Source organism: Lutra lutra, chromosome 13 (assembly GCF_902655055.1).
Source record: "Lutra lutra chromosome 13, mLutLut1.2, whole genome shotgun sequence".
NCBI classification, from domain to species: Eukaryota; Metazoa; Chordata; class Mammalia; order Carnivora; family Mustelidae; genus Lutra; species Lutra lutra.
In genome coordinates, this window is record NC_062290.1 from 83,976,562 (window position 1) to 83,995,044 (window position 18,483).

At 35.9% G+C, this 18,483-nt stretch overlaps 1 protein-coding gene across 6 annotated transcripts in view; it reads left to right on the plus strand.

Annotated features, from left to right (window-relative positions):
* The window catches only part of RABGAP1 (RAB GTPase activating protein 1), a 155,494-nt gene that overhangs the window by 68,835 nt on the left and 68,176 nt on the right, over nucleotides 1-18,483 (plus strand). For all 6 annotated transcript variants that reach the window (XM_047699512.1, XM_047699518.1, XM_047699514.1 and 3 more), the window contains 2 exons: nucleotides 177-270; nucleotides 4,557-4,707. In XM_047699512.1, coding sequence (XP_047555468.1) covers nucleotides 177-270; nucleotides 4,557-4,707 — 245 coding nt within the window. The remainder of the gene's footprint in view (nucleotides 1-176; nucleotides 271-4,556; nucleotides 4,708-18,483) is intronic.

Here is an 18,483-nt window from a genome sequence, read left to right on the forward strand (position 1 = left end):
ACGTAGGATCATTTTTATTTCCTTTGTATTTATATCTGTATGCTAAAAGAGAGAAATAGAAATTAAGACTTTACATTCCCAGTAAAATCTTTTAAATTTGATTGTTGTGTTTCCATTCATTCTTCTGGCTAGCATAGCCACTTCTGTTATCCTTTTTTGTGTTTTATTTATTAAAGATAATGATGAACCTCTCTTGAGTGGATTTGGTGATGTATCCAAAGAATGTGCGGGAAAAATTCTTGAAACATGGGGAGAACTGCTGTCAAAGTGGTAAGTTAGAATAGTTCTCCTTTTCATCTGTAATTCTCATTTTATGGATAGGGTATCTTCCCCTAACTACAATATCCAATTTTGGAACCGTTCTATTTTTGCAACCTATTATAGAAACCAAAGTATGGGGTTTGTGTTCTAGAATCTCTGTTTTTATAGATTTATAAGGGTAAGTAGTGAAGCTCTGAAATCACTTTTAATTTTTTTTTTTTAATAAATGTTATTTATTTACTTGACAGTGATAGATAGCAAGAGAGGGAACCACAAGCAGGGGGAGTGGGAGAGAGAGAACCAGGCTTCCCACTGCACAGGAAGCCTGATATGGGGCTCAATCCCAGGACCCTGGGATCATGACCTAAGCCAAAGGCAGACACTTAATGACTGAGCCATGCAGGTGCCCCTGAAATTACCTTTCAGAATATAGAAACCTAATAAATTCTCATGGCTGCAGAAAATATTAATTCAAACATGGAATGTATGGAGAGAATCATGAAAGAACTCCTTTTTATTGACGTGGTTAGGAACCACTGACTGGTTAAGATAATATATAACAATTAGTACACAATAACTGGCGTTTTGGAAGACGGCATACACAATGCATAGAGCCAGAGTAGAGACCTCAGGTGGGATTTCTCCTTATCTGTGCTATTTACCTGAAGTGACAGTGGAGTGTTATGAACATGCTGTATATTGACTGCTCTAACGGTTACTTTTCCTACTGACACTTGTAAAACTCAGAAATTTCTTGTCAGCTTGACAGCAGTGTTAAGAAGCACTATCCTTATAGACTGTCTAGAAAGGATACACTAGCTTCAGGTATTTCCTAATGAAACCAGAGATGTCGAGTTGGTGTGAGACATTTATGTAGTTTCCTTTTTCCTCTCTGTAGGATGCCAGTATATGCTGGGGCTAAAAAAAGCTTGAAAGTGATCTGAGCACTTCTCTATTTCTGACTTTCTGGTTGTTAAGGTTGTCATGTAAGCTCCCCATGGGCCTCTTACTTTGGGGTCTGATTTTTCTCAGAAAATTTAACTGTTGAAGGCTTTCACTCTATTCTTAGAAAACTGTGTTTCAGCATTTAAAAATCTTCCATGTCCTTAAGGGATGGGACTACAAATGGGCATGCATCTGCTTCCAACATTCTCACAGTGCTTTACACTTTCGGTGAAACGTGTTCGACATGGGGAAATGTCAAATGTGTAGAGGAGGAGAATGCATACCAAAGCATGGTTTTTCTTTATACAAGTGGTTTTAGTAAATGAACTCTACAGAAGCCTCCCCTCCAACCCCCCCCTCCAGGATACAGTTCTCATTTATTTTTAATATTCCTTTAGCAGTCAGGAGACAAACCTGCTGATGCTCTCATCAAAATTATATTTTCAGTTCAGTGAATTTGGAGTGTTTGTACTGCTGCTGGCAGGCATTTCATCTGTATAAAAAGGTTTCTACTCTAAAATAGAAATGTAATTGAATCTTGACATGGTTACATAATAGTTTATTTGAAATCATTCAGATACAGCATTTAGACTCTAGATTTTATTAGATGAACTCCCCACCATTTTATACAGTTGCTTGGAATTTGTTTTATTACCATATTTTTAAATTTATTTGTTAATTAACTAATATTATATTTTTCTTCCACTTCCTCAAATACATTAACCGAGTCTACAGATGTTTCTGAAGGGTGTTGAAACTATTTTTGCTGGTTTGGGTCATGTCTTTAGAAATACTAATACAGTTTGTTTCTCTTCTTTAATTCATTTCATCTCTTTTTCCCATCATTATTATATATGTTCTATAGGTAGGAAACATTATAATATCATGGAATTCTATAACCTAGTAGGCCTGGCTTCAAATCCTGCCTCTCCTATTTCCAAGCTGTATGGTCTTGGGCAAGTCACTTAACTCTTCTGAGTCTGTTTCTTCATTTACAAAATATACAGGTCTTTAAAATTACCATTCAAGATTATTGTGAGTTAAAAATAATGGATGTTGTACTAGTAGTAATAGTAGTGAGAATTAATGAATTTACTATATGCCAGGCATTGTGCTAAGTTATGTGCTTGATTTCAGCCATTATAACAGCCTTATGAACTAGTGTCCATTTATACAGATGAGGAAACTGGTTCAGAGATTTAGTCAGCAATTCTAATTAGTAAATGGCAGACCTAGAATTTTTAACACAGGCAAGTCCGAGCCTAAAGTTGGTTTATTTAACTCCACATTAGATTTTTTTTTTTTTAAATATCTTATTTATTTATTTGACAGAGAGAGACCCAGCGAGAGAAGCAACACAAGCAGGGGGAGTGGGAGAGGGAGAAACAGACTTCCGGCCAAGCAGGGAGCCTGATGTGGGGCTCCATCCCAGGACCCTGGGATCATGACCTGAGCTGAAGACAGATGCTTAACTCCTGAGCCACCCAAGTGCCCCTCCACATTAGATTTTTAGTGGCAGTATAAGTAATAGTAGCTTTGAACTCTAATTTCTCCAAGTATATTTTAATGCGACTCTTAGTGGATAAGAGAACTAATGTTGGTATAAAATAGTATGTTGAGGGTAAATAAAATTAATACAATCAAGGACATAAAATTATTCTGAAAATAATTTTACCAATATAAATTAAGCTAGGATTAGCAAATAAACCTAGGTTAGGTTTATTATTTCTGTAAAGGGCGAGGTCGTAAATACTTAGGCCATTAATAAATATAGCTCATGAATATTAGGTTCTGTGGCCCAGTAGACTCTGTCACAACTACTCAACTCTGCTGTTGTGGTGCAAAGGTAGTCATAGATGATATGTAAACAATTTTAAAAGGCTGTGTTTCAATAAAAGTTGCTTTACAGAAATAGGCAGTGGGCAGATTTGGCATACAGTCCATAGTTAACCAGTTCTTGAATTAAGCAACAACTGCTTTTGTTCTTTCTGCTCCCAATCCTTCAACTTTTATGTAACTATTTTTTCCAAGCAAAGACAGAAACCATATTGAATTGTCTATAGCTACCTCGTTAGGGTACTAGCATCACAGAATTAACCATTTTTAAAGATACTGTGCATTGTTCTTTAGAATTCTGGGAACGTTTTGAGAAAAGTCTGAGTCCTTGTTGTATTTTGAGAGTGGTCATCAGTAACTTCTGTTTAAATCTGGTAGTCACAGAAGACTTTGCAGGTCAGGATCCTGCTTTACTGACTCAGTAATGGTGGCTTTCAAAACACAAAGCAGCCATGATACTCAACAGAGCATTTATTGATCTGAGTTTGAGACTACCTGAATCATTTAATCAGCTTTCCTGAGCTGCTTTCTCCATTGGTAAAACTGGAAGTACTAACTACCTACCTCAGATGGTTATTGTGCAGATCAAATTCAAGATTATATGCAAATTACTTTATAAATTGGTACCAACAATTCAAGATAAGTTTTTTCCCCCATTTTATAGATTAAATAAATGAAGCTCAAAGACTTCCATAATTTGTTTTGATATTATCATAGTACAGAAGAAACTTCCTTAGCGATCATAGTCATTCTAAAATGTTACTTGAAGCAAGGTATCATAAAACAGCTGAAAGCTTTATTTTTATATTTATTTTAACTCAGAACATATAAATACACAACTCACTTGTGAGTTTTGATGCAAGGCCAAGCCCTTATCTTTGGCTTTGTGTCTGCTGATTGGAATTCTGCTTTGTTTTTCTTAAATAAACCACAATCATGAAGCTGTGGTTTCTAGTTTTGATTTTTATTGAAAAAATTTAAAATAGAGCAATAATTTAAAGATACCTAGGAAACAGTCTGCACAGTTCTTCACTCAATCTTTTAGTTATCTTGACCACATCCAATTCAACAGATCTATTTAATTTTATTTTTTTAGTATGTTATCTTTATTAAGTTTGTGAAAATCATTTAGTTTTCATAAAAATTACACTGTTTAGGGGTGCCTGGCCAGCTTAGTTGGTGGAAGGTGTGACTCTTGACCTCAGGCTTTTGAGTTTGAGCCCCACACTGGGTGTAGAGATTACTTAAAAATAAGATTTTTTTTTTTGTAGTATTTATTTGAGAGAAAGACAGTGAGAGAGATGACAGAAAGGGAGGCAGAAGCAGACTTCCCACTGAGCAGAGAGCCTGATGCAGGGCTCAGTCCCAGTACCCTGAGATCATGACCTCAGCCGAAGACAGATCCTTAATTGACTGAGCCACCCAGGACCCCCAAAAATAAGATCTTTGAAAAAAATAATACTCTTTAGAGAATCTTCCTTTAATCCACTTAAAGATTATGGCTTTATTTTTAGGCATCTCAATTTGAGTGTGAGACCAAAGCAGTTGTCATCCTTAGTAAGAAGCGGTGTTCCTGAAGCTCTTCGAGGAGAAGTCTGGCAGCTGCTAGCAGGTTGTCACAACAACGACCACCTGGTAGAGAAATACCGAATTCTCATTACAAAGGTAAGGGGCTGATAATTCAGCATTAATCCTTTTGGAAATTTGTGAGGAAAAGATCGTGTGGCTATTTGATTTCAGGGAACGTTTTATAATCCCTTTATCTAACATAAGAATAGAACTTTATATACACTTTTAGCCCAAAGATGTTTCTAGTGTTGGCACAGAAAAGAAAGAAAAAGGTTTTCTTTCTTGATTGGCTTCACCTCGGAAGCAAAGGATGTCCTCTACTCATTGTGTATCTGAATCCTTTCCAAATGTAATTGTATTTTTAGATCATTCGTGCTATGTAGTATGAAAAACTTTTCTTTTGTTTATTTTGTTTTCACACTTCCCAGAAATGTATTATTTGTAGGTAAGGCCTATTTCTACAATTGGAAAGAACATGATTTTATTCTCTTCAACTGTATTCCCTTTTAGCTCATTCCTCTAAAATGAAGAATTCTCATTTTTTTATAGTATCCCTTTGCAACTTCATACATTCCTCATGGTTTTACAAGCAAAGCAATAAAAACTATTCTTTGTATAGCATACAAGAATTTAAAGTAATTTTCTTCAGGTTCGGTGATGCTTTGTGTCTTTGCACCTGTCTTCATTGGTTTTAATTTTTATTTTCGTTTTCTCACATTCTTGAAGTATTTATCTTTGGAAAGCAGTTTCTCCAGTCCCAGACCTGGGTTCTGAATGAATTGCTCAGAACCCTCAATAAAACATCAGCATCTTTCATGTGACAAAAGGTGGGGTTCTTTTAAAGATATATTAAAACCTTAAATGAATAGTATCTCCATAAAACTATTACTTTAAAAAACGCTTATAGAGGAAGAATGGCATTTGAACACAAAATTGGATCTTTTTCCCCAGAAAATGACTTTCATTTGATCAAAATTCTGCTGTTATCATCATTTTGTTTCTAGACAGTTGTTTTTTCTTTCAAGAACTAATATTCTGATTCCCTCCATTGTGTTGCTGTCGTTGTTCAAGCAGCATTTTTTGAGTGCCCATTACAGCCTCCGTGCAGGAGCTGGGAGGTGAAACACAAAGCAATGATTTGTCATTACAGTAGACACAAATCATATGATGGTCTGAAATAGCAATGGGAGCCATCAAAGGAGTGGTTAATTCAGCCTGGGAGAACAGGAGAGTCTTTATCAGTAATGTAACATTTAAGACCAGTTTGAGAAAAGAGCTCCTCAGCCATGAAGGGTGGAAGAGTGTGAATGGGGACATCAAAGAATGAGGATACGTAACAGGTATAGCTAGTGAAGGTACCTCTACTTGGGTTTTGGTTTTGGTTTTTTTTTCTCCTACTGTGGCAAACTATATTTTGGATAAATAATTCTCAGTTGTATGTCTGTCTTTCCTTCTTCTTTTGAAGGCCTTTGAAACATTTGGTCAAAAGTTGTTTCTTAATGTTTTTGGTGTGGCTTTCAGACAGATCATTTTTAAAAATATGAACTATCTTGTTTTTCTGGTTCCATGAAAATGGTGTTTCTTGAGTAGAAACCTGGTAATTATATGATGAGTAAAAGATCATTTTATTAACAAAATCTGATATATTTGATCAGTGCTTTATATAGGCCGGTGTCATGCGGTTTTTATTTCACCTTAAACTTCGATTATTCGGGTGGCTGGAACCTAGAAAGATTTCTCATGGATGTATAATTATTTAAATTGCTGGTAGATGATCAGAAAATAAAAATTACTTAGCCATCATAATATTGGTGAATGCTTCTTTTTGTTTTACACTGCAGTGTTATTTAATATAAGGTTGTTTGCTTTTCTTTCCAACCTTCCTGAAAGTTATAGTTATCCTTGTGTAGGAATGGTACTTGACATTTTACATTTTGTTCTGAAATTTTTTTAGGGGAAAACTACTTTAAAATTTTTAAAATTTATTTTCATAGGAAGGTGTAATGTATATAGGCTAAAATACACATATTTGAGGTATACAACTCAGTGATATTTTACATATGAATATACCGCTGTAACTACTGCTAAGAAGAAGAATATATCCAGCACCCCAGAGAGGTATTTCTGTCCCATTCTAGTCATACCACCCCTTCTCTGCCCTTGAATAACCATTATTCTGACTCTTCTCTCCATACCATTAGTTTCAGTTGTTTCTGAACTTCATTTAAATGCAATCATACAGTCGTGCAGCATGTACTTGTTTGTACGTGACTTCTTTTGATCATCTATTTTGGGAGTGTATCGAGAGCCGTCTTCATTTTCTTATTTTATGATTTCACAGAGTGAGAGATCACAAGTAGGCAGAGAGGCAAGCAGAGGAAGAGGGGGAAGAAGGCTCCCTGCTGAGCAGAGAGCCCAATGTGGGGCTCAATCCCAGGACCCTAAGATCATGACCTGAGCCAAAGGCAGAGGCTTAACTCACTGAGCCACCCAGGCACCCTGTTTTCATTTTTTTAGTTGCTGAGAGTATTTCATTGTATGAATAAACTACGCTTGAAAATTATCTATTTTGCTATTATAGATGTTTGGTTTTGCTTTGTTCTTTTTCAATTTTAGCCATTAAGAGCAAAGCTGCTGTGAGCATTCTTGCATTTAGCAAATGTTACGGTCTGAATGTTTGTCCCCCTCGAAATTTATGTGGTTAAATTTTATTCCAAAAGTGATGGTGTTAGCATTAGGAGGTGGGGACTTTGGGAGGTGATTAGGGCATGAGGACAGAGATCTCATGATAGTGATTAGCACCCTTATAAAAGAGGGTCCAGAAAGGTCCCTCGCCACCTTCCATCGTTTTAGGGCATAGCAATGACTTCTTGCTAATGACTTCTTAGTCTGCAGTGAAGGAAAGGGTCTTCATCAGATCCCAACCATGTTTACACCTGATCTTGGATTTCCAACCTCCAGAATTGTGAGCAATAAATTTCTGCTGTTTTAAGCCATCCAGTCTGTGGTATTTGTTACAGCGGTCCAAATGGACTAAAACAGCAGGCTTTTTGTACATATTAGTATATTAGTATACCTATATAGACATTATTTACCTACATATATGTATTACATTTTTAATTTATTCTGGATGTGGGTTCTTTGCTAGATACCTGCTTTATATTCTGAAATTTCACCTGTAATATTCCTTTAAAGGGTTTTTTTTTTTTTTTTTTTTAAGATTATTTATTTATTTGGGAGCTAGAGCAAGAGAGAGAGAGAGTGCACAGAGGGAGAGGGAGAAGCAAACTCCCATGCTGAGCAGAGAGTGGGGCTCAATCCCTGGATACTGAGATCAGAACCTGAGCCAAAGGCAGACACTTAACTGACTGAGCCACCCAGGCGCCCCTTGAGGGTTTTTTTGCTTAGCTTCTTCAGCGACTAAATTTAAGGCAGCAAACAGTGACTTGATTTATAGAATAAATCCCCGCCCCAAATTAACTTGCAAACAAAACTGATGAATGTCTTCATCATTATCTTGCTTTAATTGTCAAGCTTGTCTTATAAGGGGGTATATGTAGGATTTTTCCCATATGACTTTTGTAATCCAAGGACAAATGACCGTTCAGTAATAGAAAATACATAGGTATATATATTTTTTAAGGTTTTATTTTAAGATTTATTTTGTGTTTGAGAGAGAGCAAGACCATGGGCAGGGGCAGGAGAGACTCTCTAGCAGACTCCCTGCTGAGCAAGGAGCCCACATAGTGCTCCATCCAAGGACCCTGAGATCATGAACTGATTTGAAATCAAAAGTTAGATGCTTAACCAGCTGAGCCATTCAGGGGCCCCGAGGTGTTTCTTATTTCTTTAAAAGCAGTGGAGTTCAGAGGCACTCTTCTCCCTTTTTTTGATTTTTATTTTATGTTTGGGGGTTTTTTGTTTTTTCATCTCAAGAAGGGAAAAATATAATAATAATAATAGCTGTCCCTTTTGAGTGTATGTAACACATGCTAAATTGAGCACTTTATAACTGTTATGTCATTATTCTAAGAAAATCCCCGTGAAGTGGTAATTACTATTTCTGTTTTAGAAATGAAGAAGCAGGGGTTTGATGAAGCTTAGTAATTTTTTTTTTTTGAAGCTTAGTAATTTGCTTACAGTCATTCAGCAGATAAATGATAGAGGCAGAATTTGAACTCAGAAATTATTCCAAAGCTGGTTCTTTTCCATTATTCTGTCTACTTGTCTATCCTTGAATTTAAATAAAAATTTCTTTACACAGGCATGTATGTACTCATACAGAATTTCCCATGGACACATAAACATACTTGTTTTTTGTGTACATTTTTATTCAGTTATTCTTCTATTGGTAGGCATTTACTTATTTCCAGATTCTAGTCTAAGTAGTGTTTTACTAAATAAACATCCTTATATGTGTCTAAATCTTTTACTTTTATGGAATAGTGTCTCAGAAGTATAATTGCTGAATCAAAGGGTCACATGTTTTTTTAAACTGATTACTTAATTTTTGTAAAGATTTTATTTATTTATTTGACAGAAAGAGATCACAAGTAGGCAGAGGCAGGCAGAGAGAGGGGGGGAAGCAGGCTCCCTGCTGAGCAGAGAGCCCGATGTGGGGGTCGATCCCAGGACCCTGATATCATGACCTAAGCTGAAGGCAGCGGCTTAACCCACTGAGCCACCCAGACGCCCTTAATTTTTGTATTTAATTTACTTATATCCAGTTTGGTTCTCTGAAAGCCTGTTATTCCTGTTCATAGTTCACCAGCAACGGAGCAAAGTACCTGTATATCCATATACCAAACAGCGTTAGTTATTACTAACTATATTTAACTTTTTGCTGTCAGTGGGTATAAGTGATACCAGCATATCTTCAGTTTGCAGTTCTCTGTCTACCAGTAAATTTGAGGGATTTACTATTCTGAGTTACCTCTTCATCTTTATTAAACGTGAAATCTCAAAGCCAGAGTTGGAAGAAAATCACTTAAATAAAGCAAAAATTGTTTACCAAAAGAAGAACTAAATACTCTCTATTATGTATATTAATCTTTTATCTTCATTATAAATACCTTTCTAAAACTTTAATTCCTTACTGACTTTCTTGATGGTTTCATGCCATACAAAACATTTTCAGTTTTTATGTAGAAAATTGTGTCTTTTTTAAGGTCTCCTACCTTTAAGTTTTGTTAAGTGCAATTTCTAAGATTTTCTTGCAAGATTTTTATTGTATGTGTTATATATTTATATCTTTAATCCATCTGGAATTTATTTTTGCACATGGCATATGATAGCAGCCCAATTTTATTTTTTCCCAGATGGATAACCAGTTGTGCTGCTCCTGTTTCCCTACTGAATAGAACTACCATCTTTGTTAGATCTTATATTCTTACATGTACTGAGATTGAGTTCTAGATTTTTCTATTTATCTGTTTGTGTATTCCTGTGCCAATACTGTTTTGGTTAAAGAGGCTTCAAGTTATGTTCTGATATGTGCTGGTAAATCAGATCTTTTCTCACTATTTCTTATTTTATATTTTTCTTATCTATTCTTGCATATGTAATCTTCCATATAAACCTTTAAGTCCTTTTCATCAGTCTCACGACCACTGCCTCCTAATAAGGTTATGTAAGGATTCTAATTTGAATTTTAATTTACATATTAATTTAGGCTATAAATTACATTGTTATAGTATCTTTACATCTAAGACTATGTATGTCTTGCCACTTGTTCAGATCCTATTTTATGTCTGTTAAAGACTTTAGAGTTGCCTTCCTTTATGTTAAATTTATTGTGACTTTTTCGTTAAATTTATTCCTAAGAATTATCCTAGAGTGTTCTTGCTATTGCAAATGGAGTATTTTTTTTTTTCTGATTTCTATTTCAGGATGCTAGTTGCTACAAAAGAGAATGGACATTTTTTTTTTTTTTTTTTTACTCTCATCTGCCTCTTGATATTTTGATTAGTTCTCCTAACTTTATATTAGCATCCTTTGAGTTTTTCAGGTATGTAGTTATGGCAGCAACAAAAACAGTTGCACTTCTTTTTTCACTGTTTCTGCAGGCTGTTTAATTTTCTTTGTTTTGTTTTTATGTTAGAAACATTAAGATGGGGGCACCTGGGTGGTGCAGTAAATTAAGCATCCGCCTTCATTCAGCACAGGTCATGGTCCCAGGGTCCTGGGATTAAGCCCCACATCCAGCTCCCTGCTCAGTGGGGAGCCTCCTATTCCCTCTGCCCCTCCCCCCACACACACTTATGCTCTCTCTCTCTGCCAAGTAAATAAAATCTTTAAAAAAAAGAAACATTAAGACATTTTAAATGATGATGGTGATAACTAGCATCCTTATTGAGTTCCTGATTTTAATTAAGGCGGTTTTAGTTTTCCAGTCTTTTGGAAGGCATGCTATTCATTTTTGGTTTTTTTTGCAAGTAATGAACTTACATGTCCTTCAGTGATTTTCTTCCATCTTTGACTTTGAAGATTTTATTAAAGAATGTCTACTAAATTCTATCTAGAGATTTTTTTTAGCCCTTAATATGATTTTTACAAATTATCAACATTATGATCTTGATATTGAACCACCCTTGGCTTCATGAAATAAATTTCTGCAGACCAAATATTCCTAAATTTTTTGTTTTCTGTTCTTTCTGGCCTTTGACCAAAGGTTCCTCAACCCTGGTATCTAGATAGAACTTGTCAGACTCATTGGGGAGGAGCCCTAATAAGTAAGCCACAGGGACTCCCCTACCCCTCTTACCCCCAGTTGTAAGAACTATAGCTGCTTGGGTCTAGTGAATCAGATAAATTGCAGTTGACAATGAAAGGAACATAGAGACACTTTCTGGTCTCCCAACTTCTAGTCAGACTCTGGCCCTTCCTTTTGGTTATTTCTCACCTTTTTATGTCAGTGACTCTGGTTGTTTTGTGTTTTTTTGTGTTTTTGTTTTGTTTTGTTTTTGTTTTTGTTTTTGCTTAGTAGCAAAGATTTATGTCAAAATTGCTTCCTTAATGGATTCTCTTAATGAAAAAATAATGAAATAATGACACATTCTGAAACATTGTCATTCTTTTCATCAGTCAGCCTTGTGTTTTCTGAAACCTGTTTACTTTATTTTTATAGTGGTTTTATTGATAAACTTTCAGTGATAGGAATCTTTTGTTATGAATTTCAAGTTTTTATCCAAAATCTAAACTAGTGACAAGTCCATGTAACCAATATTTACATTTTTAATTGTTTGTCTGAGGGAGGTCCTGGAGGCCCAGCCACATTTTACCAGTCTGAGAAAATAACTTAAATATCTAATTATAACTTCATTATTATGTGGATTGTTTTGGTTTTAATTACAAGTATCTCTTTAATAGATTTGTTAATAGTCAAACATTCAATAATCAGAGAACCTGCCTGTAGGTACCAAACAAAAAGGGGGTCAGTTTAGCAAAAAGAACATTGGCCATAGAGTTAGGAAGCCTGAGTACTAGTTTCTCTGCCATTAGCTTATGAACTCAAATGAGTTCTGCTCTTATGGCCATTCACTTCCTCTTCTCTGACATTAGGTCACTACAGTAATTGGTTGATCTTCCTCTGGGCTTGAAAATTCTGGAAAATTAGGTATGTAACATCTTTGAGTCCTGCCCTCCAAAATAGTACATGATTTCACAACTGAGTACTCTTGCTATCTGATTCTATAGGAAAATGGGTTTTGAGTACCCTTTTAAGAACTATATTGTGTCTCCCATATAGCAGTTGCTGTAGTTGGTCTGCTGTAGACTGAATGTTTATGTCTTCCTAAAATCTAGATGTCGAAATCCTAACCCCTACAACATGATGGTGTTTGGAAGTGGGCCTTTGGGAGGTTAGTAAGTCTAAAGAGAGCAACCCTCAAGAATGCAGTTGGTATCTTTATAAAAGAGTCTCCAGATCACTCACTCCCTTGCCCCTTCAACCTTATGAGGACATAGTAGTATCTGGCCGTGGGTCCTCACGGGGCACCAAATCTGCCAGTACCTTGATTTTGGACTTCCTCACCTCCAGAACTATGCTAAATTTCTGTTGTTTATAAGTCATTCAGTCTGGTATTTGTTATAACAACGTGAACGGACTAAGAAGTTTTTCTTAGATTGTTATTTGCGAAGATCATTTCAAGTCTGCATATCCCATCTCTGTAATGTCATGTCCCCTCTAGTGAGTTTCTGTAAGTCATATCTGTCCAGGGAGTTCTAAAGGTTTCCTGAATTATAAGACTGGAAACATAATAGGCTTGATCATATTAAAATATCTGATATTTGATAATTTTTGACCTACAGATAGGTAAACATCAATCTAATAATTAGGTGAATTAAACAGTTATCATACTAGGGTTTTACTTGAAATATCTTTCCGTCTAAAAGCAGAATTGTCTTATTCTTATAAGCCTGTTGTCTTATTAGCCATGTGTTGTTCAGCCAGCCATAAATACCTTTGAAAGCCTACTTTATGTCAGCCCTGTGCTAGGTTTCATGGATATGATCATGAATAAAATGTATCTGCTCCCTGGTTTGGGAAAGACTATAGTCTAATGAGGGAAATAAACAATTAACTAACCATTTACAATAAAATTATAGAAGAGTTACAGAAGAGAAAATACATATTGCCATGTGGCATGAGACAAGAACTTCTCATCTAAGAATTCAAAAAGATCTCTTGTTCAGAAATTATTGAGGGAAGGGGATTGTTGGGATGGGATAGCATGCTACATGGCATGTGTGATGTTAGAAGTCAGTGGAAAAACTGCTTGCTCAAGGGTGAGAGAGAGCTTGGCAGTTTCACAGGTTGTAAAATGAAATGAGGCCAGAAAAGATAGGTGGGGGCTGAATCTTCAAAAGCTTAAATAAGGTATAATTGAAATTTTTAGCAATAGAAAGTCACAGAAACATTAGAGAGCACTATGGAAAGTGGATTAGATTGTCTTGATTCAAATCCTCATTCCTACTGTATTTAAGCCATTAACATTGGGCAATAAATTACATTTGACTTTTGTTTCCCTGTCTGTAAAATGAGATGACAATAGTACCTTATTTGTAGAGCTATTAAATGAACTTTAGATAATGCATGAAAACACTAGGTACAGTTTTAGCCCATAGTAAGTATAAATTATTGCTTGCTTATTTTTATTATTAAATTTATTATCATTATTAGTTTAAGAATGATCATTCCAGTTGAGTTAGAAGAAGTAAGATTAATTGAAGCAAAACCTGTGAGTAATTTAGGCAAGAGAGGATTGTGACTTAGAGTATTGGTAGAACAGATAGAGAAAGATACTATTTGAGAGAAGTTCCAGAAATACTTGGCATTTGGTGATTGACTGAATGAAGGAGATAAATGGGAGAGAGGAAAGAGTAGATGAGTCAGAGGACCTCAGACTGGTTTTGGAATGACATTGATACAAATACATCCCTATCAGATGCATTTAAATAATATGTTAATTAAATCAACATTTAAAGCTCATTTTTACTGAATAATAAGTAGTAGGTAATGCCCAGAAGTGTATCTTATGAATTTGAAGAACTGAGATTGATCCTTTCTCCTCTGTAATATTTAAGCTAGTGAATAGGTTGAGAGAAGAATAAATATAACTTGAACAGTCATTTCCCTTTTTTGTTTCATGTTTCCTCTTTTGGCCTTATTTTCTTTTTAGTTCTGTCACTTTTTAGTATTAGATTGAACCATATAGAAGTTGCCAGTTTTGTAGATCGGAAAATATTTATCCAGAAATGCAATGGTTAAATACTGGCCATTTTACATGGCTCATCCAGTTATATTCTCATTCTGTAAGAATTTTTAACTAGGGCTCTGAGCATCCGTTTTGAGTTAAATTGAGCATGAAAGCCTGTCTGAAAGATGCTGTGATGGCATAAGGACCAGTGGAACTGAGTCCCATGAAGTAGGTGACTTAAACCTGGCATCATCCATTTACTGTGGCTCTGGAAAGACATCTCATGGCCAAAGTTTTTGTTAGCTTTACTGAAAGGGACATGTTATATGTTATTTTGGCTGTTTTTTAAAACCTGATTATAGGGGTGCCTGGGTGGCTCAGTCATTAAGCATCTGCCTTTGGCCCAAATCATGATCCTAGGGTCCTAGCATCGAGCCCCGCATCAGGCTCCTTGCTCGGCAGGAAGCCTGCTTCTCCCTCTCTCACACTCCCTGCTGTGTTCCTTCTCTCACTGTGTCTCTCTCTGTCAAATAAATTAAAAAAAAAAAAAAAAACCCTTAAAAAAAATAAAAATAAAAAATAAAACCTGATTATAAAAATGGTACAGTTGACCCTTGACCAACATTCAGGTTAGGGATGATGACCCCCCCACACACACACATATTTGAAAATCCACATAAAACTTTTGGCTCCCTGAAAACTTTACTACTAATAGCCTTTTATTGATTAGAGGCCTTACTAATAACAGAAACAGTTGATTAGCACATATTTTGTATGTTATATGTATTAAATACTGAATTCTTAAAATAAAGTAAGCTAGGGAAAAGAATGTTAATTAAATCATAAGGAAGAGAAAATACATTTACAGTATTTATTTTAAAAATCCACTTGTAAATGGACCTGTGCAGTTTAAACCCATGTTGTTCAAGGGTCAACTATACAAAGAAATTGGGAAATTTAGAAACTATAGGAAAACATAAAATAAAAAATCTCTCATTAACCCACCCACGATCGACTAAAAAGTAGATTTGATTTCCATTGTGCTTCCTTCCAATTACATGTATATGCAGAAATACTGTTGTTGGGTTTTTTTTTACCAAAAAACACAAATATATCATGAGACTGCATTATTTTTTTAAAGATTTTATTTATTTATATGACAGACCATACAAGCAGGGGAGCAGGAGAGGGAGAATCAGGCTTTCAGCTTGAGCAGGGAGCCCAATGTGGGTTCAGTCCGAAGACCCTGGGATCATGACCTGAGCCGAAGGCAGACACTTAACCAACTGAGCCACCCAGGTGTCCAAGACTGCGTTATTTTAAAAAGGAAATGAGTAATGGGTGGAGCTAGCAAGTATTATGCTAAGTGAAGTAAATCAGAGAAAGACAAATACCATATGATTTTGCTCATATGTGGAATTTAAAAAAATGAGCAAAAGGTGGGGGGAAGAAGGAGGCAAACCAGGAAACAGACTTTTTTTTTAAGAGTTTATTTATTTATTTAACAGACAGAGATCATAAGGAGGCAGAGAAGCAGGCGGGGCAGAGGGGAGGTGGAGGTGGGGTGAAGCAGGCTCCCTGCTGAGCAGAGAGCCTGATGCAGGGCTTGATCCCAGGACCCTGGGATCATGACCTGAGCTGAAGGCAGAGGCCTTAATCTACTGAGCCTCCCAGGAGCCTCAGGAAACAGACTCTTAACTGTAGAGAATAAACTGATGGTTACTAGAGATGGGGAAGGGGGGATAGGTTAAATACATGATGAGCACCAAATATTATATGGAAATGTTGAGTCACTGTATTGTACACCTAAAACTAATATTACATGGTAAACTTTAACTAGAATTTAAATAAAAATTTTAAAAAATGAAAAGGTAGTTTATATATATATATTTTTTAAGATTTATGTATTTATTTTAGAGAGAGTTTAACAGGGGGAGGAGCAGAGGGAGAGGGAGAAAGAGTACCAAGCAGACTCCATGCTGAGAGGGGAACCTGACTCCCAGGCTCTATTTCATTATTCCAGATCACGACCTGAGCTGAAACCAAGAGTCAGAGGCTTAACTGACTGTGCTGCCCTATACAGGCACCCCTGTATAGATTTTTTTGAGGACCTAGATTTATTGCCACTTTATGTCCTTAATAATTTTTTTCTCCTGAAGAAAATGTTTTTCTTTAATCTGAAACAAAACACTTAACTCTTAACTGAGTTGATAAAGTGTGGCTCTCTTTTGTTGTTTTGAGTTTCTAGTATGAATATTTTAATTATAGCACTAAGTGTTTTTACTAAAATAGAAATGAAGTTAAAAGAACTATTATTATACTAGTGATAGTAATGTAACAGCTTGTATTTTTATTACATTAATTCTTTCAAGCTATTAACCAATGTAACATCTTTTTTTTTTTTAATCACATAACTGTCTAGTTTTATACATGAGACACCTGAGTTAGAGAATAAGTTGCAGGACAAAATTCACAAGTGGTTAGAAAATCTTGTACTACTGACTTTGGTGAATGGCTTTTCTCTTTATTGAAATGTAACTGTCAGAAATTATTCCCTTTTTCATTCAGTATTAACCACTCGAACAATGAGAGTCCAAAAACAAAGTATGTGGTAAATGTACAGAATAGTGTGTAAGCTGGTTTGTCTGGAGGGCCAGGGGTGTGGGGGGGGTGGGTATGGAACAGGGAGATCAGATTGGAGAGGCACTAGGGAGCCGTTGACTTTTCTTGAACTGTGGGTACCATAATGAAGCATATACTATTAGATATTTAGGCAGAAATGAATAGATCAGAAAAATGAACAAGACTAGAAACCCAGACAATATGTAATGATGGCCTAAAGTATTAAAAACTGAGTTGAGAGCCACTGTAGAAACAGATTCCCAGGAACCTGTTGAGTAAGAATAGTACATTGAGTGGGGAGAGAGTGGTCAAGATAATTCCTTAGTTTCTTACCTGAGGGCTTAGAAAAAAATAAAGGAGTGTTGGAACAAGAAAAAGAGGCCAGTTTGTTGAGAAAAATGTATTTAATTTTGGACGTGCTGTGGGTGAAGTCTATGGGCCATTCAGGTGGAAGATGTATGTAGACTAGCAGGCAAATCGTAAATGGGAAAGAATGCTCAGGAGTAGAGTCAGGGCTGGAAACAAAGGCAGAGGAATAATTAGTGTAGAGGAATAATTAATGTCATATCATCGTTCGTTTTTTACTGCCTTACATATGTATAGCCTCATTGTATTTGAGGAATGTGTGACAGCAAAGTATCCAGAGTATCCCAGTGCCTCTGAACTGGGCAGTCACAGTAAGAGGGGCGCTTAAGGAATCAGAGGAGCCCATCCTCAAGCAGTGCAGCATGGTTGGCAGGAAAACAGACTACCTAGGAAGAAGGGTATTTTAATTCTAGGAAAAGAAAGGGAATAAAGTTTTATACCCACTACATGCTAAGTATTGTTAAGCTTTTGTATGTATACACTGTCTCCTTTATTTTGCAGTAACTGTGAAATAGGGAGTATGGTCCTCATTTTACAGATGATGAAACTGAGGGTAAGAGAGCTTTAGTAATATAAGAGCAAGGATTTGAACCACATGGGTGTTCAGTGCCATGGGTTTTTTATATGCCGCACTTTGTCATGTTTTCCAGTAAGATCTCTCAAATATAGCTATCAAGCTTATGCTCCATAGGTTTTTTTAATGTTGCCTTCCTATAATAAGCACGGTGCTTTAGCTCTTAAAATATAATTAACTAAGTTCTGATTATGGGAGGCCATTTGCTTTTATTGAGGAAGCATATATGTGAGACAAGTAAAAAATGGAAATTGAATGACATAACATGTATCCCTGCCCAGGTGTGCCGTCTTTCTAGAATGCTTAGAAATGCCAACCTTTGCTTATTTTCTTTCACCCTACTGGGTATGTGGAACTTTACTTAAAAGAATGAATCGAGAGTCCAAAGATACCTGGAGGAAAAAGTATGAAAAGTACACATTTCCAGTTAGCTGAAAAAATTGTCATTTATGACATTATCAGAATACAATACTGGCACAGTGTAATATATCCCACAATATAATCCCAACTTGCATTGTTTAAAGTAGGCACAGACAAGATTGTGTATTCTAAGATACATAAGCTAATTTGTACCCTGAAACTTTTGCAGTTTTAAAGCCTGAGTGGAAGTGG